The sequence below is a fragment of the Lynx rufus genome, unplaced genomic scaffold (assembly GCF_022079265.1).
Source record: "Lynx rufus isolate CCGP_SWC_20201006 ecotype Redwood Valley unplaced genomic scaffold, mLynRuf1.p SCAF_2, whole genome shotgun sequence".
NCBI lineage: Eukaryota > Metazoa > Chordata > Mammalia > Carnivora > Felidae > Lynx > Lynx rufus.
In genome coordinates this window covers 198,328,013-198,350,800 of record NW_025814834.1, presented here as the reverse complement: position 1 = coordinate 198,350,800, position 22,788 = coordinate 198,328,013, and the positions used below count along the sequence as shown (strand labels likewise).

Here is a 22,788-nt window from a genome sequence, read left to right as displayed (position 1 = left end):
CATCTGGTTAAAAAAGATTGAACAGAGTCTTCACGGAGCTAAGTGTATTGATACTGGTGTGGAACCAGGAGGGGATGATGATAAAATGGCTAAGATGGTCATAAACCCCCCTGTACTCAAGGAATTATGTTCTAGACTCTAGAAAGTGTAGAGGGTTAACTAACAGCAAGAAGCTTCTAACATCCAGTGTTAATGGATTAAATTTTGACCTAGGTACATTCAGGACTCTTTCTCCTGGAGGAATTTACTTACATAGAGTTTGATTTGAAAGAGGCATGATTGTTAACAGGCTCGACTATCGATGATATTAAACACATTGGTGTGCATCTCCTTCTGGAATGTAACTGAGGCCCAGGAAGAGTTGGGACAGACCAAGTTACCTGTCTTGCATAATTATTACCACCTGGTCAGAGGGTCCATTCTTCGAATAAGTAGAAAATGGTGTGATTCTTGCCTTTCAGCAAGTCCTGCTAGTTGTCAGAGTTAACATACTACAGTTGAATATTTAATGACCAAGGATGAATCTGGAACCTTAGGAAGCATTGAAATACTATTAACTAGAATTGGGTAAGCATCACGTTTGCATCACTAAAACTAAGAGGAGTTGAGATACAGTTCTTGGTTTTCTTGTGTACGTAAAGTGAGGAGTTGGAACTAGACGTGGTGTCAGCAGATGTGAGAATAAGTAGAGCAAAAATTTACAGGCAGTGTGTACCTATAATGTCGAGCTCCACAAAGTCCAGCCCCGTTTCAGATGTCTCAGCAGCGGCTTTGCTTCCAAGTACCTCCTCTTCGTTAGAATGTTTAAACACGAAACAGCCAATTTAAAATATCCGAGAGAAAAAGCCGGTAAATTTTCCCTTGATGGAGTTCTTTTTACTCGTTTTGAGGTGTTCTATTGAAGCATCCTAAGCCACCCGGTTTCTGAAGGAATAGGGGGAATGCCCGTCTCCTCTTGATCCTTAGTCTCAGCATATTTCTCAAAAGGGGTAGCTTTACAAGGCTTTCGTGTAAGTGGATCTTCTGAAAAGATGCCTGCCAGGCAGATCTGGGTTTCCTCAGCCAGAAGAATCTAGGCACGTGGGCTGTCATTGGTCATTTGACTCTCCTGTGTGGGTCTCAAGCGTCAGTAATGTGTAAGGTAGGAAGGAGGTGAAGATTAAGCGGGGGGCATCTCTGTGGTAACTAGAATCATCTATTCTCGAAGCTCTGTCCACCTGGGATATATAAAAAAGCATGGAGTGTTAAAACTGAATGGCTCTCATCAGGAAATATTGAAAAGATATGCAAATGGCATTTGACTCAGTTCTTCTCTCTTGTGAAGACAAAAAAGTGACCCTATTTTTGCATCCATGACCAGAGCCTCCGTTTTCCCCTTAGAACCATTAACTGTACCAGAGAGGCTTCCTGGTACAGTAGGAAGAGCACTGGACTGGGACCTTTATCTGCGTCATCTCGGACAAGTTATTATTTCACTTTTCTGAGCCTCAGGTTCCTTGTTCATCCCAAACATTTGTTAAGTATCTGGTAGGTGCCTAATACTATGCTTGGGTCTGAAGTTACAAAAATGGCTCCTTTCTCACAATCTAGTGAGAAAGACAGACAATTCTAAAATGACGTGGTAAGTGCTTGGGTAGGGAAAATACACAGTGCTGTAGAAAAAGAGGAGGGAGTGGGGGTAGCATCAAAGAAAGTTTTTCAAAAGAGGTAGTATTTTAGATTAAGTCTTGTAAGAGTAAGTTTGAGTGTTTCAGGTGGACAAAAAAAGGCAATATAGTCTGATGATTCAAAGCCTAGATTTGCGAGACAGGTAATTTCTGAATTCATATCGAGTCTGCCACTTACTAGCTCTATATCCTTAGGCTGGTGGCTTTATATGCCCTGATTCTGTTTCCCAACTGTAAAATGGGAAGATCTGCCTACTTAATTCAGGGTTATCTTGAAGATTAAACTGCAGAATCTATAGAGAGCTTATTATAAAGTGCCCAATGCATAGAGCCTATCTGATGGTAGTGGCTTTTACTGTTCTAGGAAGAGGAAGCTATTTGTACGAATGGATGTACAAGTATGCCAGGTTCTGAACTACAAGTTACTTTACATGGCTTGAAAGGAGGTTGTCCATGGAGAGTGGATGGAAGTGATCTTGAGAGCTAGGTAGGGACCAATGATGAAGAGCTTCAGCTGAATAATGAGGGGGTCTGCCATCAGGACTTTCCTCGAAGAGGTGACAGGTAGGGTGCCATTTGACTTCAGAGAATGCATGACCTGAGTCTTCATCCAGGCATTCAGATCTGGTCTTAGGATCCAAGGCTTATGTGGGCTGGACGACTTCTCAGCGGAAGGTGGAGATGTAGCACAGTACTCCTCATTATCTTTCATTTGCAGGATATGATGGATGATATCTGCCAGGAGCAGTTTCTAGAGCTCTCCTACTTGAACGGAGTACCGGAGCCCTCTCGCGGACGTGGGGTGCCAGTGAGAGGCCGAGGAGCGGCACCTCCTCCTCCACCTGTTCCCAGGTAAAAAATAATGGAGATGACTAGAAACAGGATGTAAATTTGACTGCCAGTAGCATCTCTCTCTTAGTGGTGCTCCAGCTTAGAAGGGGGCCTCAGGATTTGTATCATCAAGAGTGGAATAGTAGATGTTGGCACTTTGGTCATAGTCAAGTGCAGCTGTCCTGTTGAAACTTTTGCTTTTTTAATTTTGGACAGTTCTAGCATTTTCAAAATGGTCTCTGACTTTAGAATTTTACCTGTGACTGACCTTTAATAGAGTGTTCAGACTTCCCGAAGTAGTAGTCCGCTGATGAGACATTCACAGGTCCACTGTGGGACTGGGTCCTTTACCCACCCATACATTCCTGTGTGTTGTAATAATAGTCGATTTAAGGCATCGTGAAATCTGAACATTAAACTAACCTATGTTTTAAAAGCTCTATTTAAAGTAAATTTTCCAGGGCGCCTGGGTGGTTCAGTCCAACTGAATGTCCATTGAATGTCTGACTCTTGATTTTGGCTCAGGTCATGATCTCACAGTTTGTGAGCTTGAACCCCGTGTGGCCCCATGTTGTGCTGTCAGCACAGACCCTGCTTTGGGATTCTCTTTCTCAGTCTCTCTCTGCTCCTCTCGTGCCCTCACGTGTGCGCTCTCTCTCTCTCTCTCTCTCTCTCTCAAAATAAATACTTTTTTTTTTTTTAAGTTTATCCTTTAAAAACATAAAAATAAATTCTCCTTTGCAGGGGCCGTGGTGTTGGACCACCTCGGGGGGCTCTGGTGCGTGGTACACCAGTGAGAGGAGCCATCACCAGAGGTGCCACCGTGACTCGAGGAGTGCCACCTCCACCTACAGTGAGGGGTGCGCCAGCACCAAGAGCGCGGACAGCAGGCATCCAGAGAATACCTTTGCCTCCGCCCCCTGCACCAGAAACATATGAAGAATATGTAAGAAGTTTGAACAATGTGCCATTTCCCAATACCTAGAAGGTTGCCAAAGGCAGTTGAATGACAGGACCTAGGCCCTTAACATAAGTGGCAGGGACTGCCTGTAAGATCTGGAGTCTGCTCTCTTGTAGTGACTGTAACACTACAAGAAGATTTTTCCATTTTAAGCGTGGTTTACTATGTGTGAATAGATTAAACAGGAAATAGGCTGTGCCTTGATATATACAGTGTTTTACTAAGGGGTTTTTTCACTAGTTACTACTGATAATGCTGAAGTTCAACTTTTTACCTTGTTTCCTGCCCACGTTTGGTTTGGTTGGTGGTCCAGTTTTGTTTCATTTAAAAAGAAAATAACCCTTTCTCTCTCAGCCATTCCACAGTGGGTGTTAATTTTGGAGGGAATTTCCGCATTCTATTAAGCCAGAGGCCTGCCATACTCCCATGGGATGTAATTACCTCCCCTACTCTGTGTGATTCTGACTTTCGGTATCCTTTTATTTGTTCTAGGGATATGATGATACATATGCAGAACAGAGTTATGAAGGCTACGAAGGCTATTACAGCCAGAGCCAAGGGTGAGTAAGGCAACAGAAGTGCCATTTCGTGTCCTAGGGATGGATGGAGGGAGCTGGAGCAACAGAGATTTAGGAAGCACACATCTAGGGAGCGATGTGGCTTCTCTTTGGAGGGTATCTCCTTTGCTTTCCATGTCAGTAAGGCACACGGATCTGTTTCATTTAGATAACTGTGAATCTTATGGTGTAGAATCTGGAAATAGCAGATGGAAAATTCCTGAGCCGTGACCACATGGAAATAAAGGGAAAATGCCTTTAAAATTGTTTTGATTTATTATTTAAAACTATCCAGCCACATTAAAGGTGCATTAAAGTTTAAAAGGAAGCTAGAATCCCACTACCATAAGTGAGGTTATTTTCTGCACTTTTCTTAAATAACGTTTTTTGTGTATATGCATTGTATCTGTGATTGATTGTAAGTGTCTCATAATTCTACAATGGGGACAGAACAGCATGTTTGTGTATTCTTTTCCAGTGAGCCCTATAAATGTGTGTTTGTGTGCACTGTGATTAAGATGGTCAGTTTAGAATTTTGGTTTTTCACTATATGTGGTATCCATTTTTCTCTGCTATTGTCATTTTTTTATAAATGCATAGCGCATACATGTTTTGGAAGTATTTTCTGGTTTGGAGATGGAGCAGAATTAGCGTTTTCCTGTATTATACATGTAGTAGAATGACTGAGATGTGGGGGGAGTGAAACCAAAACAGACTTAACTCTCGAGCTCTCTAACACTCTGTCTTTGACTTTCAGGGATTCAGAATATTATGACTATGGACATGGGGAGGTTCAAGATTCTTATGAAGCTTATGGTATGTCTTTATTTCTGTGGTGGGCAGAATGTGCAAGTAAGTGCCAGGGAGAGTGCTGGTGACTGGATTATTGGGGGTCCGCCAGTCACCCACCTAAGGAGAAGACTTCAGAAAGCTGAGATGTTGGAGATGTGACAATAGCAGTGCTGCTCTTACTTAAATTGTGTGGTGTGCCATAGAAAGAGGAGCTCTTAAGGTGAGATGGGGTTACTGTTACTCTTGGAAAGTTAAGCGGATGTCTTAAACTAGGGCCCGGGTCCAGCTTGGCCTGGTTGGAACAGCAGACTTTTAAGCCAGTGTTGATCGTTTTCTACTTCAGGTCAGGAGAGATGGCTAGGCCTAAGTCATGTTGCAGGGCCTTTGCTGCTAGTGCTTAGGCCACATTGGTAGATAACAAGAACTTCATCGTATCTAGCTTTATTCTCCAGCCCCACTTTGTTTTTTAAGAACAGTATTAGCTCTCATCAAAAAGAATCTATGTAGAGGAAATGTTAGTTGAAGGGGAGCTAGATGGCAAGTAGCTGGCCAGGGCAGGTTGGATGCAAGAATAGTGCCTGTCAGTCTCAGATCTGAGGCCTTAGGGGCTGGAGCCAGGTCAGGGCAGTACTGGCACCAAGCTCCTTACTGGCTTGGAGACACGTCAGGTCAGTCCTTGATCCCAAGAGAGCTATAGAGGCTGGAATGGCAGCAGGACCAAGCTGTCTTCCCTGAGGTTTAGTTGAAAACACATTGCTCAAGAGTGTCCTCAAGAGCCAGTTATGGCCCTGGGTTAATGGGCCCCATAGGGAGTGCCATGTGGCAGTGGGTGCAGAGAGAGCAGCCTTTGAAATGCAAGGTATTTTCAGCATACCTGAGGGAATTCCAGAGTCCTTGGCAAGGGGCTCATCAGTTGACAGGTCATCTTAACAGACTAGTTAACAGTCTCCCCTTACCCCTGGTTGAAAAGAAGGGGTGGGGAGCCTTTTCGAGCTGAGACCAGCTGAGCTTAATTCTTCAGCACAGTATGTAGTAGCCAGTCAGTTGCTTGCCCAGGGAAATAGTTTTTACCAGTTCTCGCTAAATGGTACTGGACAGTTGCCATCGGTAACACTGCACCGCTCTGCTCGCATGCCACTATTTAGAAGGGCGGTGGGATTGCCCTAGGGTATTTCCCTCCATCGGCGAGACAGTACAATGGGGCCTCTGTATGTGTTTGACTAAATTACATTTCTGTTTTGCCAGAGAAGAGACTGGACTGAAAGAGGCAGGCTGCCTCTTTTGCTCCTGGTATGATGTTGCCACAGTTAATCTGTTATGATTTCTGCGTTTATAAACAGAATTAGAAAAATAAACCGTCTTATTGGTACCAGAAGCCACTTGGAAAGTGATGGATGTACCTATTACACTAAGGGTATAAACAAGCTTAAATAGGATTCTTTGGGACTTTAGATCCACATAGAGGTTTGAGACCTATAGTGATGGAGGCTCTTATTTGTGAATGCAGGCAGCTGGAGAAATACTTCAGGGATGAACTGGCTTGGGTAAAGTATGGGGGCGAGTGGGAAGAATAAGCTCATAGACACAACTCTTTTTCCTAAAAGGTCAGCTATAGAAGTAAGTGATACCTCCCTCGGGCTTTTCCCTGTGACAAAGGAAAACCATTTGAGGATGTCAACCATGGTGTCTGGCTTCTCTGGGCTATTGCCTAAGAAAGAAAATAGTGAATTCTCTTCATCAGTGCTATAAACACATTCTGTTGTACTTCCCTCCACCAGAGCAGTGGACCAGCTCTGTTGGTGAGGAGGCCTCATGAAATGTGGCCCTTGTTTGCTTCTCCCAGAGAGCCAGAGGACACGCCTCAACAGGGAAACCTGACTTGCTGTTGGAAAGGGAGCTGCCTACTTCCATTCTGAAAGACTTCCCAAAGTTGCCACGTTACCTGAGGCTTTCTGCCAAATTCCTTTGGGAACAGGAAAAAGGGCGTCGTGGACCCACTGAGACTGATTTTGTTTTACTGTCTTGAGTAAGGTGTCGGGTTTATCCAGGTATTGGGTTATCCTGGAGTAGAGATCATGTTGCCTGTGGAGAACCTCTTTGCTGTAGATGACTCCAGGTCTTTTCTGAGCTGTTTCTCGTCTGCCCACTCCAAATTGCCCTACAGCTGGAAAATGAACTAAACTGTTCAGGAGGTCCAAGCAGAGCAAAAAAGCAAGGACCACTGGGAGGTGGCATGCCACTGGAAGCGAAGCAGTGTTTCTGGTGATCTTTACCATATACTCTACTCCTGCTCATCCCAAGATGCCAGTGGCATGTGGTTTATTAAACTGTTCTTGCTTTCCCCACAGGCCAAGACGACTGGAATGGGACCAGGCCGTCGCTGAAGGCCCCTCCAGCTAGGCCAGTGAAGGGAGCATACAGAGAGCACCCATATGGACGTTATTAAAAACACACATGAGGGGAAAATATCAGTTATGAGCAAAGTTGTTACTGATTTCTTGTATCTCCCAGGATTCCTGTTGCTTTACCCACAACAGACAAGTAATTGTCTAAGTGTTTTTCTTCGTGGTCCCCTTCTTCTCCCCACCTTACTCCATTCTTAACTCTGCATTCTGGCTTCTGTATGTAGTATTTTAAAATGAGTTAAAATAGATTTAGGAATATCGAATTAATTTTTTAAGTGTGTAGATGCTTTTTTTCTTTGTTGTTTAAATATAAACAGAAATGTACCTTTTATAATAAAAAAAAGAAGTTGAGTAAAAAAAAAAAAAAAACCACAAACCTGTTAGTTTCAAAAGTGACATTGCTTGCTTTAAAGGTTCTGAAGTTTAAGGCTTGTTAACTTTCTCTTAGTTTTGATTTGAGGCATCCCGTAAAGTTGTAGTTGCAGAATCCCAAACTAGGCTACATTTCAAAATTCAGGGCTGTTTAAGATTTAAAATCACAAACGTTAACGGCAGTAGGTGCCACCATGTAAAAGTGAGCTCAGACGTCTCTAAAAATGTTTCCTTTAAAAGCACATGGCGGTTGAATCTTAAGGTTAAATTTTAATATGAAAGATCCTCATGAATTAAATAGTTGATGCAATTTTTAACGTTAATTGATTTAAAACAACAGCAACAACAAAATTAGGTTTGTAAAACTGACTTTTTCATTATGTGGGTTTTGAAATCTAGCCCCAGACATACAGTGTTGAGAGATACTTAGCCGGGAGTACGATTTGAAGAGGTTGATTTGGGGAGAGGGGCTGGCCACCTGGATTGAATTTGATGCAGAGCTTTTTAGCCATGAAAAACCTTTCAATAGTAATACTAATAATTAAAATTTCAGTATTTAAAACGACAAAGTGTTTTGTCCATCTGAGATTCTGCACTCCATGTAAAGCTCACTTGGACACTTAGAGCCACAAGCTGATGATTTTTTTTAAGTTGACAGTTGTCAATATTGAACTGTTCCCAAGGTAGTTAGTGAAGTATGTCTCAACACTAGCATGATATAAAAAGGGACACTGCAGCTGAATGAAAAAGGAATCAAAATCCACTTTGTACATAAGTTAAAGTCCTAATTGGATTTGTACCGTCCTCCCATTTTGTTCTTGGAAGATTAAATGCTACATGTGTAAGTCTGCCTAAATAGGTAGCTTAAACTTATGTCAAAATGTCTGCAGCAGTTTGTCAATAAAGTTTAGTCCTTTTTTAATCAAAGTAAATGTGATGAATTGTCATTTTTTTTGGGTGGACAATAAAATAGTTTTCTCTTTCAAATAAACTTAAATTAATTCTAAAGTTAATGGGCTTGTTAAAAATTTGGAGACATTCTTAAAAGTGGTGGGGGGGATTTTATTTTAAGTTTACCAAAAAAAAGTTTATCGAGTTGTTAAGTTTTAGTTTAAAAATAACCAAAGCTTTTTCACCCCCTGGAAGTTGTTGACAGCAGTTTTATCCGTCCTATATCACAAGCTCTAATTTCTGGAGAGAAAAAACCCAACTGAGCCGAAACTTGGATTGGTTTCCATACATAGGCCTCAGTATTTAAAGTGCCAGCCACCCTCGCTTGCACCTTCTGTAGAGCCCCCAGGTGGCACTAAGAGTGACACCAAATAACCTCTGTGAGCTTGGAAAGAGATAGCACCTGCCTTTAGATACGACAGTTCAGCAAACCCTGGGTGCCCTTAAGGGTTTCCCTTCCAGTCCCAGAAATGCTGTTGACAAATCAGCTGGGCTGGGGCAGGATCTGGCATGTTAGGCTGGCTCTGAACTCCCTCCTGAGAGACCAAGAGAGGAAATGATGGAATTGGTTGGCCCTGTTTCCACTCCTCTGTTAATTCTCGGGGTTCTCATGCCTTCCCTAAGGGAGCCACCTAAACTGCTCGGGGGTGAAAAATCCTCTTGTATGAAGTGCCAAGCTGCCTGCAGCAGTGCATGATGGACATTTTTTTTTCTTTTTAAAACACACCAACAAAAAAATGTATTTGTAGATTGTGATAAAGTGTAAATAACTGAATTTTCAACCATGGTTTGAAGTCAGCTTTCAGGGCATTATGTCTTGTTTTGATGAAAAGAGATCACTCTATACCCCCCTTTTTAAAGGAAAATTATCGCAAGAGAATCAGGATGTGTAAAGCTAACATGCATCGCAAAAAACCAAAGGTAACCTAAATGTCTGATTTTAATAGCACATATTTCTCTTTTACATAAACTGTGACAGCAACTTGCATAAACAATTCTTTAGCTGTTAATTTTAATGTTAAAACTTTGCAAAACTTGTTTAATAAAAATAGCTGTAAAAAGAAAAACCATATGCTGCCGCATAAATTAGCCATAACTCTTAATAATCCTGCCCATCACAAGTGAACTGTAATGTAACCTGGGCACAAAGTCTGACATCTTAAATGACACATTGTAAAATTTCAATGAATGTAGATTAGACCTGCTGCTCCCCAAAGTCAAGCTTTCTGCTCAGCTATTTAAAAATGTACAAGGATGAGCCCCTATAGGTCCCCATATTGATATTCACAATGAAATGTTACTTAAAATTTCTTTAAAGTTGCATGTTTCTCTCCTGTAATGTGTAAACTGCATGCAGGATCTCTATCTTTTATTTTGTATGTCTTTAAAACTTCCTCTTCAAAAGACTGACCTCTTACTTCTCCATTTTCAGGTGATTGAAAACTCCTGAGGCATTTCCTGGAGTAGAATGGGTAGTGAAGACCCATGTCAGGTAGGTTAAGGTGATTTCTGCTAAGGATGTGGGACTTTTATCCTAACTATAAAATAGTTTTGCCAGGCGGTGGCCTGGAAGGTGATCAGTGGGCACACTTTTCTTCCCTGTCATCCGTATCCTATTTACAACACAACTATGTTTATATTTTGGTTTACGATCCATACTGAATTTACTTGTTATGATCGTAGTGTCAGCTTCTATTTATTAAATCCCACTCTATCCTGTCAATAACTTACGAGGTGGGGCAGTGTTTCATTTGGAGTTCATTGGTTATAAGCAACAAAGTGACTAGATAATGTAAATAAAAGGGTATTTATTAGAAATGTGTTAGGGGCTCCAGATTTAGTGTGAAGGCTAGAAGATCTGGCATGGGAACCAGATTGCAGAGAACTGGGACAGCAGTGGTAGATCATTGGAATGTTCTTGAAGACAGGACTAGCTATTTAGGTGCTATTGCTAGAATGAATGAACTCTAGCTGTGTTTGTTTGCTTTCTCCCTTGAGATTCAAGTTCTAGGGAGGGAATGTGAGACTGTATTAGCTTGAGTCACATGTTCATTCTTTACCAGGATGTGGGAAGAAAAAACTAATTATGCAAAAGGAAGCCAGGGTGTTATTAGGAAAAAGGAACGGGTGCTGGGAAGCCAAAAAACAATTGTCCACTAATATTTGTATATTACAGAAGTAACTGAGACTTAATGAGGTTAAGTACTTCCCAGAGTCATATAATTAGTATGACTAGTAATCGAGCCCAAGTTTGTTGCCAGAACCTAACATCTTAACTCTCTATATTATACTGCTTTTAATCTAAGGAAAGAGGTATTTCTCACCCTGAGGAGACCCTCAGAAGGGATAGTGTGGCATAGTAGAAAGGGCATGAGACAATGACAAAGAGAGTTGAATCTCCAAGTTGTCTTTGTTAAGTGACCTGACACAAACCACTTATTTCCAAATCTAGGGAGGAAGATGGTGATAATGTACACCTTAGAGTGGTTGGCAAACTGAATGAGTTTTAGTATGTATAAGGCCAATCAATTTGGTGTCCTACATATAGTAAATATTGGTGTTCTGGAAGAAAGGTTAACCCCCTGATTTGGGTAGGCGAGGGCTCCGGCAACTGAGCAAGCCTTCCTGCGGATTAAAGCTGTCGAGGAGCTAGGTGGATGATTCATCCCTCTGCTCCCAAGAGAGTTGTTAAGGTTAAGAGGGCACTGAAGGGAAGGGACCAAACTAGGTAGGCCAAAGGCATGTACAGCCTTTGACGGTGATATCTGCCTTCTTGGGAGATCATGTCTTCCTGACCTGCTTCTCCCAGGAGCTCTGAGGTCTGGAGACTCCAGAAGACCGTGTGTGTTGGTCATGGTTCTGGGCACCTAGGAAGTCCTAAGTCTGATATTGATTACATGAATGGCAAGGCAATTTTAGGGGAAAGTCCCTGAATACAGAGAATTAATCTTGACTCTTCCCTAGGGTAGTCTTAAGAGCAGAATTGGGGGGATGCTTCTTTCTTCATTTGACCTACAATTTGTGCCTGGAAAAACAGGTTTTTATTGTTGGCAGATCTGGATCTGCAGCAAGTGGTCTGCTTTTTCTGAGTTTGTAGCTTAGTCAGTTAGTCCCAGTGTTTTCTATAGCTTTCTGTCACTACCTGTGAATTTTTATTATTACAGTCCTGTAAGCTTTAGATAAGCCAGGCAGGATTGGGGACCTGTCCTGACTCTGCTTCATCATTTGTCTCTGTTTTGACGAAAACAAAACCTTTAATCCCTCTCTGGGCCTCAATAAAGTTGATAATAGTAGTTAACATCACTGTGTGATAATATCCTAAGCAGTTAATAAGAATTCTCTCATTTGGTCTTCTTTTTTTTTTTTTTTAACGTTTATTTATTTTTGAGACAGAGAGAGACAGAGCATGAACGGGGGAGGGTCAGAGAGAAGGAGACACAGAATCTGAAACAGGCTCCAGGCTCTGAGCCGTCAGCACAGAGCCCGACGCGGGCCTCGAACTCACGGACCGCGAGATCATGACCTGAGCTGAAGTTGGCCTCTCAACTGACTGAGCCACCCAGGCACCCCACATTTGGTCTTCTTTACCTTTCTCTCTTAACTGTTATAAAACTTGAGAAACATAAAATTTACCATTTTAACCATTTTTTTAAGAGTGCATGTGTGCGCACATGAGCAAGGGAGGGGCAGAGAGAAAGAGAGGAAGGGAGAAAATCCCAAGCAGGCACCACGCTGTATGCATGGAGCTGGACATGGTGCTTGATCCCACAAACTGTGAGATCATGACCTGAGCTGAAATCAAGAGTCAGTCGCTTAATTGACTGAACCACCCAGGCGCCCCATTTTAACCATTTTGAAGTGTACAGTTTTGGTGGTTTTTAGAATATCCACAATGCCGTGCAATCATCACCACTATTTAATTCCAGAAAATTTCCATTACCCCAAAAAGAAATCCCATACCTGTTAGCAGTCACTCCCAATTCCCCTCTCTCCCCAGCCCCTGGCAACCACTAACCTACTTTTTGTTTCTATGGATTTGCTTCTTCTGGATGTTTCACATAAATGGAATTACATAATATGTGCCTTTTGTGATAGGCTTCTTTCACTTTGCATAATATTTTCAGGGATCATCCATGTATCATTACAGCATGTATCATTACTCTTTTTTTTTTAATGTTTTTATTTATTTTTGAGACAGAGACAGAGCATGAGCACGGGAGGGGCAGAGAGAGAGGGAGACACAGAATCTGAAGCAGGGTCCAGGTTCTGAGCTGTCACCACGGAGTCCGACGTGGGGCTCGAACTCACAGACTGTGAGATCATGACCTGAGCTGAAGTCTGATGCTTAACCGACTGAGCCACCCAGGTGCCCCTGTATTACTTTGTACTAGTGATAGGAAGCATACTACTTCCAAAAGCAACCCATTTCATTTAAGACCGCTGCAAGTATTAGAAGTGTTCCCTCACTTTGAATGAGTCACTCTGGTAACTTATACTGGTTCTACCTTGGACACCTGAAGAAATAGCCTGTCAAGCACTTGAAGATCCTTTTCATTCGTGCTTCTTTTCCAGTTCCAGAAGGTTTTTTTGTTAGACTTCCTAGATCTGATTTTCAAGAACTAGTAATTTGGATTTTATGTGCTGACAGTTGTTGGGTTTTTTATTTTGTTTTTGTTTTTTTGTTTTAATGTTTATTTTTGAAAGAGAGAGAGAGAGAACGTGAATAGGGGAGGGGCCGAGAAAGAGGAAGACACAGAAACCAAAGCAGGCTCCAGGCTCTGATCTGTCAGCACAGAGCCTGATGCGGGGCTCGAACTCACAAACGTTGAGGTCATGACCTGAGCTGAAGTCAGACACTTAACCGACTGAGCCACCCAGGCACCCCTATACTGGCAGTTAATGTTCACTCAGATCAGTATTAGTCCCTGTAAAACCTCTGCTGCAAGCCAAATGCTGCCCGTAAGCCTACCAGCTTACAGCCTCTGGTTAGCTTCTATTAATACAAATTAAAAGACATGTTAGGATTATTGAGATATCATATGGAGATGTGATCCCCTATTGAGAATCACATGGTTGTGATTCACCCATTTAAAGTGCACAATTCAGTGGTTTTTAATACATACAGGATTGTACAGTCATCACCACATTCAGTTTTAGAGCATGTTTATCACCCCCCAAAAAGAACTCCCATGCCTCTTAGCCATCTCCCCCATCCACTTGCCTTCCCCAGCCCTAAGCAACCACTCATGTACTTCCTACCTCTGTTGACTGGCCTGTTCTGGACATTTCGTGTAAATGGAAGCATACAACATGGGATCTTTTTTGACTGGCTTCTTTCACTTAGCATAATGTCTTCAAGCTCCATCCATGTCATAACACGTATTAGTACTTTATTCCTTCTAATGTCAGATACTGTTTCATTGGATGTATATTGCACTTGTTATTTATCCATTCACCCACCGATGGGCATCTAGGTTGTTTCTGTGTTTTAGCCATAGTGAAAAATTCTGTGGGGCGCCTGGGTGTCTCAGTCGGTTATGTGTCCGACTTAGGCTCAAGTCATATCACAGTTCATGAGTTTGGGCCCCACATTGGGTTTTGGCAGCATGTGGAGCATGCTTGGGATTCTTTCTCTCTGTCTCTCTGTCTCTGTCTCTCTGTCTCTCTTTTTTTCTCCTTTCCCTACCCTGCTTGTGTACTCTCTTTCAACATAAATAAACTTTAGGGGCACCTGGGTGGCGCAATAGGTTAAGCATCCACTTTAGCTCAGGTCATGATCTTCCATTCGTGGGTTCGAGTCCCGCTTTGGGCTCTGTGCTGACAGCTCAGAGCCTGGAGCCTGCTTTGGATTCATTCATTCTCTCTCTCTCTCTGTCTATCTCTCTCTGTCTCTCTCTCAAAAATAAGCATTTAAAAATAATAAATAAATAAACAAACTTCAAAAAAATACTGGGCACCTGTGTGGCTCTGTTGGTTGAGCATTGGACCAGCTCAGGTCATGATCTCATGGTTCATAAGTTCGAGCCCTGCATCAGGCTCACTGCTGTCAGCGCTAAGCCCACTTCAAATCATCTGTCCCCTTCTCTCTCTGCCCCTCCCCAGCTCGTGCTCTCTCTTTTAAAACTAAGCATTTTTTAAAAAAAATACTGTTCTGGGCATTAATGTACAAGTTCTGATGTGGACATATGTTTTCAGTTTCTTGCACGTACACCTAGGAGAGGAATTGCTGGGTCAGACGGCAGCCCTTTGCTTAACTGTTGGAGGGACTGGCAGAGGCTGCACCATGTTCCCACCAGCAATGTATGAAGTTTCAAATTTCTCCACCTCCACTTGTTATTTTCTGCTCTGTTTATTGTAACTATCCTGCTGGCCGTGAATTGGTATCTCATTGTGGTTTTGATTGGTACCTTCCTTAATGACTAATGTTGTTGAGCATCTTTTCATGTGCTGATCCCCTATTTGTAGGTCTTTTGTGGAGAAATGTCTATTGAAATCTTCTATCAATTTTCACATGGGACTATCTTTTTATTATTAAATTGTAAGTTCTTTATATGGTCTGGCGCTAGACCCTTGTCAGATAGGTGATTTGCAAGTATTTTTCTCCCATTTCATGGGTTATCATTTTATTTTCTTTGGTTGTTTTTGTTTTATTCTGTTTTAAGTAGGCTCCATGCCCAACGTGGGGCTTGAACTCACAACCCTGAGATCAAGAATCTCATGCTCTACAAAATGAGCCAGCCACGCACCCTTCTCTTTACATTCTCTGAACCACAAAAGTACCATTTTGATGGAAGTCTGAATTATCTATTTTCTTCTGTTGCTTGTGCTTTTGCTGTCATAGATAAGAAGCCACTGTCTCATTCAAAGTTCCAAAGATTTATACCTATTTCCATCTAGTTTTATTTCATACATTTAGGTCTGTCGCCCATTTTGCATTAACTTTTGCATATGGTGTGAGGTGGGAGTCTCATATTCATTCTTTTGCATGTGGATATCCAGTTGTCCCAGCATCATTTATTCAAAAGACTGTTTTTCCCCGTTGGATGATCTTGGCACCCTTGTCCATACTGGCACACCAATTGACCACAGCGATACAGATCTACTACCTTTTAAAATATGTATTACTGAAAGTTACTGATATAATTGGAGTAATTTCTGACAAATAGTAGCTACTCAATAAATAATAGCTGACTGGATTATTTTGGCATCACTAAAGGCTAATAGTCATGGGGCTAGGATTTGATCCCACATATGGATATCTCCAAACCCTGTCTTTACCCTGCGTTTATACTTCTGGCTGCTAAAGGGGAAAGGAGGCTAGCTATTCTAGCTGCCATGCCTGGCCATATGTAGTTCTTCCGAGGCTTAGAGGCTGTGCTCTGCGTGCCCTTCCTTCCACTAGCAACATCCTTTGCTCCTGTCCCCATTTCTCTCCAGGGTTTCTGTGGAACCTCCAGGGTGTTCATGGCAATGACTGTTGCTGCTAAAGGAACACTCTCACCCTTTCTTACCTAGGGATATTACAGTTATTCAAGTAGCCTTAGGGTTTGTCCCTTCTTGCTTTCTCTCCCACCCCCTTCCACCCCGTGTCCCAAGCCAAGAATGAAGGTAAGGATGCCTCAGCAGCTGCTAGGGCTCTCTGGCCACTAAACATGAAACAGACTCAGACTATGTTTTGTTTTAGGAACAGCAGCCTGAGAGTCAAGACCCAAAAGCCTCTTGCCTGCACATACACAGAGTTGCACTGTACCATGTGAATAGGGGAGTAGGGGTGGTGTGGTGGTAGATGTTTCACTGAGGTGGGGCGCCTGGGTGGCACAGTCGGTTGGGCGTCCGACTTCAGCCAGGTCACGATCTCGCGGTCCGTGAGTTCGAGCCCCGCGTCGGGCTCTGGGCTGATGACTCAGAGCCTGGAGCCTGTTTCCGATTCTGTGTCTCCCTCTCTCTCTGTCCCTCCCCCGTTCATGCTGTCTCTCTCTGTCCCAAAAATTAAAAAAAAAAAAAAAAAAAAAAAAGGTGTTTCACTGAGGTTTTTGAAACTTAAGTACTCCCTGCCTGGTCTCAAACCCCAAAGCTGTATGGTCCCTCAAGGCTCACGGGCTCCGTCTTTCTATGTTCTTGTGCCTTGTGAGAGCCTGTACAGGCTGCTATTTGCTGGCAGTGTTACTGTTAAGTAGTCATTTAAATTTTTCCTTGGTCTGGGGCACCTGGGTGGCCCAAGGGTCCGACCTTGGCTCAGGTTATGATCTTGCAGTTTGTGGGTTCGAACCCCACGTTGGACTCTGCTGACAGCTTGGAGCCTGGAGCCTGCTTCAGATTCTGTGTCTCCCTCGCTCTCTGCCCCTCCCCCGCTCATGCTCTCTTTCTCAAAAATAAACATTAAATTTTTCCTTGGTCTGTTTCCATGCAGTGATCTTGACCCCACTTGGGAAGGGAAGGAGAAAGTGACATAGGGAAAATAAGCAGCTCTTCCTGGCTAAGGGAGGAGCTCTTAATTCTAATTTGAATGCCTCCTGTGTGTCCCTATTTGGTAAATGAGGCAGCTGATACTAGGAGAGGTGAAGTAATTTACCATCATTGCGTAGCAAGTTGTGGGGTGTGCCTCTCAGGATTTTTATATACTGAAGTCAATTCTCTATGCTGAAAGCACACTACTTCTGTAAGATGACACCATATTTCATTGATACTGAGGCCATTTTTTATAAGCTGTATCAAGTACTGCAAAGAAAGAAAAAATACTGCCAATTAAACCAACACAATAGTTTGTTTTTATATCAAGTGTAAGATGCATCCTGATTTCAGCTGTTAGAATCCGAAAAGAAAATGTATCTTAACTATTGCATTTTGTCAGTTCTAACATTTATTCTTTGCTATGTGTATGTATTACCTTATCCACCTATAAAGTAGCTATTATTGTCCGATTTTTACACAATGATGAAACTGAGGCCCAGAAAAATTAGGTAACTTGTCCAAGGTCATGCAGCTGTTAAGTAGCAGAACTGGAATTCAAGCTCAAGCCGTCTGATTTCAGAGTCCACGATCAGTTTCAACTACTAGATTGTGCTGGAATTTTAAAAAGAGTTTTACTTGTCAGCTAGAACCATCTCAGCCTATACAGTATTCTCTATTCTGGAAGGAGGCTGCTTCTGCAGGCATATTATTGCTGCTGCAGTGAGCATTGCTGAGACCACATAGGTCCTTATTCTGGCTGTTACAGGTCACGGGTCTCCATCAGTTTATAGTGTCTACCTTTCAGAAGCTCAGTCTAACGGAAGAGAATAAGTCTTCAATAGTCACGTAGTGTGTGGTTGTGCTCTGTTGCTGAACTGAATATCAAGGAGGCTGGGGGAGCCGTCCGAGAAGTCTTAGGGAGCATCGGAGAAGGGGAGTGACATTTAAGTCGAGTCTTAAAGGATAACCAAGAATTTGCCAGGCAGACAGATTCACCTAGCACCTTATTATGGCTTTAAACAGACTAATGTCAGTGCCTGCTGCCTCGAGAGGTAGTTTCACTAGCTTTGGAGCCTTAGGTGAGCTAGCCTCCCTGAGTCTCAGTTTCATCATCTGCAAAATGAGAAGTCATCGTTTATTGGACAACATTGTTGTAAAGATTGAGTGAATGCCTGCAGAACGGTCAACGTGACCTGTAGTAAGCACCCAGTAAATGTTAACTATAAATAGAGGCTGGGCGAGTAGGTTACTGCCCATTTTGAAAAGCTAAATGTTAGGCAAAGAATTTGGTCTTCATTCTAAAGGTTAGGGAGCTGTTAAAGGCCTTGAGCATGAAAGTGACTTGAACACACCTATGTTTGCAGTTGAGCCCAAGGTAGGTAAGAAAGGAAAGCAGAAGGGCAGAGTTTGGTAAAGTGGCACCATTTCTTTGCCAGAGAGTGAAGGGATGTTGTCCCCTCACCTTGCCTTCCTTCTGCTCTCCTCTTACCAGAAGCCTTTTGGTTCTTAACCTTTTTCAGAAAGAATAATCCTGTCTCCTCTCAGACGTTTGGGCTATTTGAGGGTGGGATGTTAGGCCTTTGCCACATGTTATGGGAGGCTTCCCACATCCTGTCCCTTTAACCCACCCTGTGAATTGGAGACAAGAACTCAGTCCCCTCTGATAGAAACTTCACTCTTAAGGAATGTTGCTTCCTCACTCTAGGACCTGAATGCATGAAGTCTCTGCCTCCATTTTAAGGTCTTAATTCTAGGCTAACTCCACTGGAATTACCGTATGCAGCGACCCACTTAATTCTCACAGACAACCCTGTGAAGCGGGGATTAGGCTGGGAAACTGATGAGTCCGGGCTAGGATGACCAAAGGGCCCAAGAGCTGGAGTTTAGACCCATGTCTCTGCTCTTACTTAACTGCCTCCTGGTCTCTTCTCTGTACCTACAGTGGCCACCAGAAGATCCGCTTACACTGAAAGTAGTTCCCAGCTTTGGTGTACAGGATGGATACCCCGTGCTGTGTTTCCAGATTCGTGAAATTAAACGAATTGAATATTTCTAAGCCTTCCCTTTCTCTCTCCACAACCTTCATGTATCTCTTGCTCTCTGGATTAATAGTCATTGCATGTTTAAAGCTAGCAAGCATCTGATGAATATTTAATAGCCTGAGCAGACAGGCTGGATACAGCTGTCTGAGACAGCAGCTGTTGGGGGGAAGGGGAGGAAGTGCACTGCCCTGCCTAACTACTTGTTCTTTTGTTCCCTGGGCTAGCTCTTGTAGGCTCCTTAGGAACAAAGGCCTATCTATGGTGGGCACTGCACCCTAGTCCTGTTGTGACCTGATTGCTCCCTGAGCTTCCAAGGAGGCTGCATTCAGGCAGCAGACCAAACCTTGTGGGGACTGGGGAGGTTGGGGGGAGGGGGGGTGGGTAGTGAGCAGATAAGTTCACTGACCTCTAAAAGCAATTTTCTGACCCCTGGGGCTGAAAGTCGTCTCCTCTGTAACCTGTGCTAGCACAAGGGCGGAGGCCATGTTCTCATCCAGTGTTCCGCCAGCTGCAGCTCTCCATTCTAAGAGGAGGGAGACTGTCTCTGGAAGGGACTTGGATTTCATAACCATGCTGCTGAGGGTCAGCTCCTTGACATTCCTTGACCGCACATAGCAGCTTCTCAGCAGTGGGTATAATGCTGTGGTGAGAGTCTTTGGCTGCTGTCTCAGGCAGGAGATGGGCAGCTAGGAACTTCTCAGACAGGGACACAAGCTATCCCAGTGCTTCTCCCCACCTACCCCCAGGGAGCTTGTTGCTACAAGGAGGCCTCGTCATTTCCAGGGCAAACTTGGGGAGGATATGGAGCCTCCTGAAAAAAGCCAGCTCATTTGAGACGTGTCCAGGCAGAGTCTGAGACACAGCCAGGCCATCAGCCCGGATCAATCACCTAAGTAGAACACGTTGCTAAGAAATTGGGACATCCTCCTGTTCTCAATACTGCATTAAGAAGCCTGTATGAGCTGTTGTTCCCTTGTTAACCTCTGGAGCCCACTTAGCACCTCAGTCTCTTCTCTCCAGACACTGTGGTGTGAGAACTTGAGATAGAAGAGTTTGGGTTTCAGATACAACTAATTCCTCTCAGGCTTTTGGCTCCTGCAGCCTTCATGCTTCCCATGCATGGCCAAGCTTTAGGTACAGAATGGACGCTCTCCGTTTCTTAGGCTCTCTGGGGTTGGAGTTCAGAAAAAAAGCCCTGCATCTGCCTTTGAGAAAGAGAAATACCTTGTGCTCTGATAGGATTCTTCATAAGCTTCTTTCCAGAGGTCAGTATAAATGGCCGCCCCTTTCATTCATTTTATTAAAGGCATTAGCTGGGGTGCCTGGGTGGCTCAGTTGGTTGGACCTCCGTCCAACTCTTGATAATCGATTCAGGTCATGATGTGGGGTCATGAGATCAAACCCTGTGTCGGGATCCTCTCTCTCTCTCTCTCCCACTGCCTCTCTCCTGCCTTGTGTGCACTCGCTCTCACTCTCTCTCAAATAAAAATAAGTGCATTGGCTGATATATATTATTAGAACACCTACTATGTGCTAGACACTGGAGATTCAGTGGCAAGTAAATAGGATAAAATTGGTCCCTGCCTTCACGGAGCTTATATTTCTCAAATATAAGTCTGTCTTCAAGACAGACACTAAACAAATATTAACCTCCTAAATAACATACATCATCTCAGTTTTGACAAGGGCTATGAAAGGAAAGAACAAGGTGCTGTAAGGACAGACAACAGGTGCACTAGCCTAGCTTGGGGGTTTTCTTTAAAGAAACGATGTTTAAGCTGACATCTAAAGGAAGGGTTAGCTAAGCAGACGGTTTGGGTTTGCGAGATGGTTTGGGGAAAGGATACACAGCACGTTCTACCCAGAGGGCAGGTTTGAGGCAAGGTAGGAACCTGGACCTTATTCTGAGGCCGTCACTGAAGACCACTGAATCCAGGAGTGAGGTGTGGGGAGCAACATGATGAAATTTAAACATCACTTGCTGGGGCGCCTGGGTGGCTCAGTCAGTTAAGCATCTGACTTTGGCTCAGGTCATGACCTCACGGTTCATGGGTTTGAGCCCCGTGTCGAGCTCTGTGCTGACAGCTCAGAGCCTAGAGCCTGTTGTGGATTCTGTCTCTCCCTCTGTGCCCCTGTTCTGCTCGCACTCTGTCTCTATCTCTCAAAAATAATAAATAAACATTAAAAAAAAAAACTGCTCCTAAGTGGAGAGTGGATTATGGATTTTGAGGACCTGTTAGGAAACCTTATTTTAGTCCAGACAAGAAATGAGGAAGACCTATAATAGGGTGATAACTGAAAATGTAGAGAAGTGAATGGATCCAAGGACTTTCCAGAGCTACAATAAACATAGTTTGGTGCCTGATCAGATGTGGGAGAAGAGGACGTGATTAAAGAGGGTTCCTACTTTGCTGGCTGGAACGACCAACAGAGCGGGGGGTGCTATTTTTTTTAAAAGAACAGGAGCGCTGCTAACAGGCTTTGGCATGAGAGCAGGGCCCTGCCCTGTGGCCCAGGCTTAGGATGTGTCTCTCCTGCAGATAACTCTGGGTATTTGGGGCTGTGAGGCCAGAAAAGATGGACCCCTGAGCTTAGGACCGAGGTGCTAACAATAGCTGTAAGAAGATGCCTATTTTCCTCATTCTCCTTCCTCCAAAGTCTTTAAAGAAAGCTCTTTATCATTTTCACATCTCTGGGAAAGCAAAACCCATTTTCCCCTCTGTATAGCTGGAGGCCCCAAAGCTTGTATAGCTAAAGGCCTAGTGGTTTCAAAGCTTGTATAGCTAAAGGCCCTAGTGGTTTAGTTGATTCTGCCCTGAATCACTCAGCTCAGGCATAGCCAAGGATGGGAGGTACATGAGGTGAGGCTCCATTTTCATTGCCTGACTAACAGCAAAAAGACAGTTCTTACAAGCTGTGGGCTCCTACTGCCTACCCATCTGTGCACCTAGACACCTGTACTGAATGAAGTAACAAGAGTTGCGCTGTGGGATGAGGAGATTGTAAGGGAGGCAGCCTGGCCGAATGGGAGGCCAAGAAGCCCCCTGATAGGGTAGCTTCATGTCTCTTAATTTTCTACTTGTGTCTTTGCAGCGATCAGAGGACTCCGGAAACCAAGAGAGCTGCCTGCTGTGTCAAGGCTGGCCTGAGGGCATTTGCTGAGCACAGAGAAACCCAGGAGAGATCACCAGTCTTTTCCCACTCCACCTCTTGATCTGTCTGATTTGCCCACAGAAAGCCAGCCAGGATCCCCTAAGAGAGTCTGTAGGCCCAGAATGGAGTCCTCAGGGCTGCAGGGAACTGTGATGCTAACAAACCTGCTTAGGACTTTAAAGAGCTGAAGGGCACTAACAGTACCCCAAGCACAGCTTCCTAGATCTGAATAAACTGGTCACTCCCACTGTGTCCGTTCCCAGATTGCCTGCTTCCCCCTTAGCCTCCAGCAAAACTGGATGGAACCACCTCCTGTTTCCCGCCATACCACACCTGCGCTATGGGTGCCAGCCTGGGAGCCCTCTGGAGGTGCCCAAGGCTGGTTGTCACCTCTGTTACAGTCTGAGGAAAGCCAAGTGAGAAGGTTCATTTACTTTGAGCAAGTTATTTAACTTCTGAGCCTGTTTTTCTCTTCATTGCTGATTACTAACCTTGTCCAAAAGGCTCTTAAAAGGCAGGGCTTTTCCTACTTCACTTCTGTACTGTCTAGCCCTTCCCCGACACGTCTCTGGCACCGAGGAGCTCAATAAAGTTTGGTCAAGTGAA

General features: G+C 43.7%; 1 protein-coding gene across 2 annotated transcripts in view; it reads left to right on the top strand.

Annotated features, from left to right (window-relative positions):
• Positions 1 to 22,788, top strand: part of KHDRBS1 (KH RNA binding domain containing, signal transduction associated 1) — a 38,892-nt gene extending 16,104 nt beyond the window's left edge. The window contains exons 5-11 of one of the 2 annotated variants that reach the window (XR_006962649.1): positions 2,386 to 2,519; positions 3,243 to 3,444; positions 3,952 to 4,019; positions 4,774 to 4,832; positions 7,157 to 7,349; positions 9,969 to 10,028; positions 22,123 to 22,788. Coding sequence is in view for 1 of the 2 variants with exons in the window: in XM_047082891.1 (XP_046938847.1) it covers positions 2,386 to 2,519; positions 3,243 to 3,444; positions 3,952 to 4,019; positions 4,774 to 4,832; positions 7,157 to 7,254 (561 nt within the window). In the remaining variant the exon portion in view is untranslated. Of the gene's footprint in view, positions 1 to 2,385; positions 2,520 to 3,242; positions 3,445 to 3,951; positions 4,020 to 4,773; positions 4,833 to 7,156; positions 7,510 to 9,968; positions 10,029 to 22,122 lie in introns of those variants that run through there. The other variant, XM_047082891.1, reaches the window with a different exon arrangement.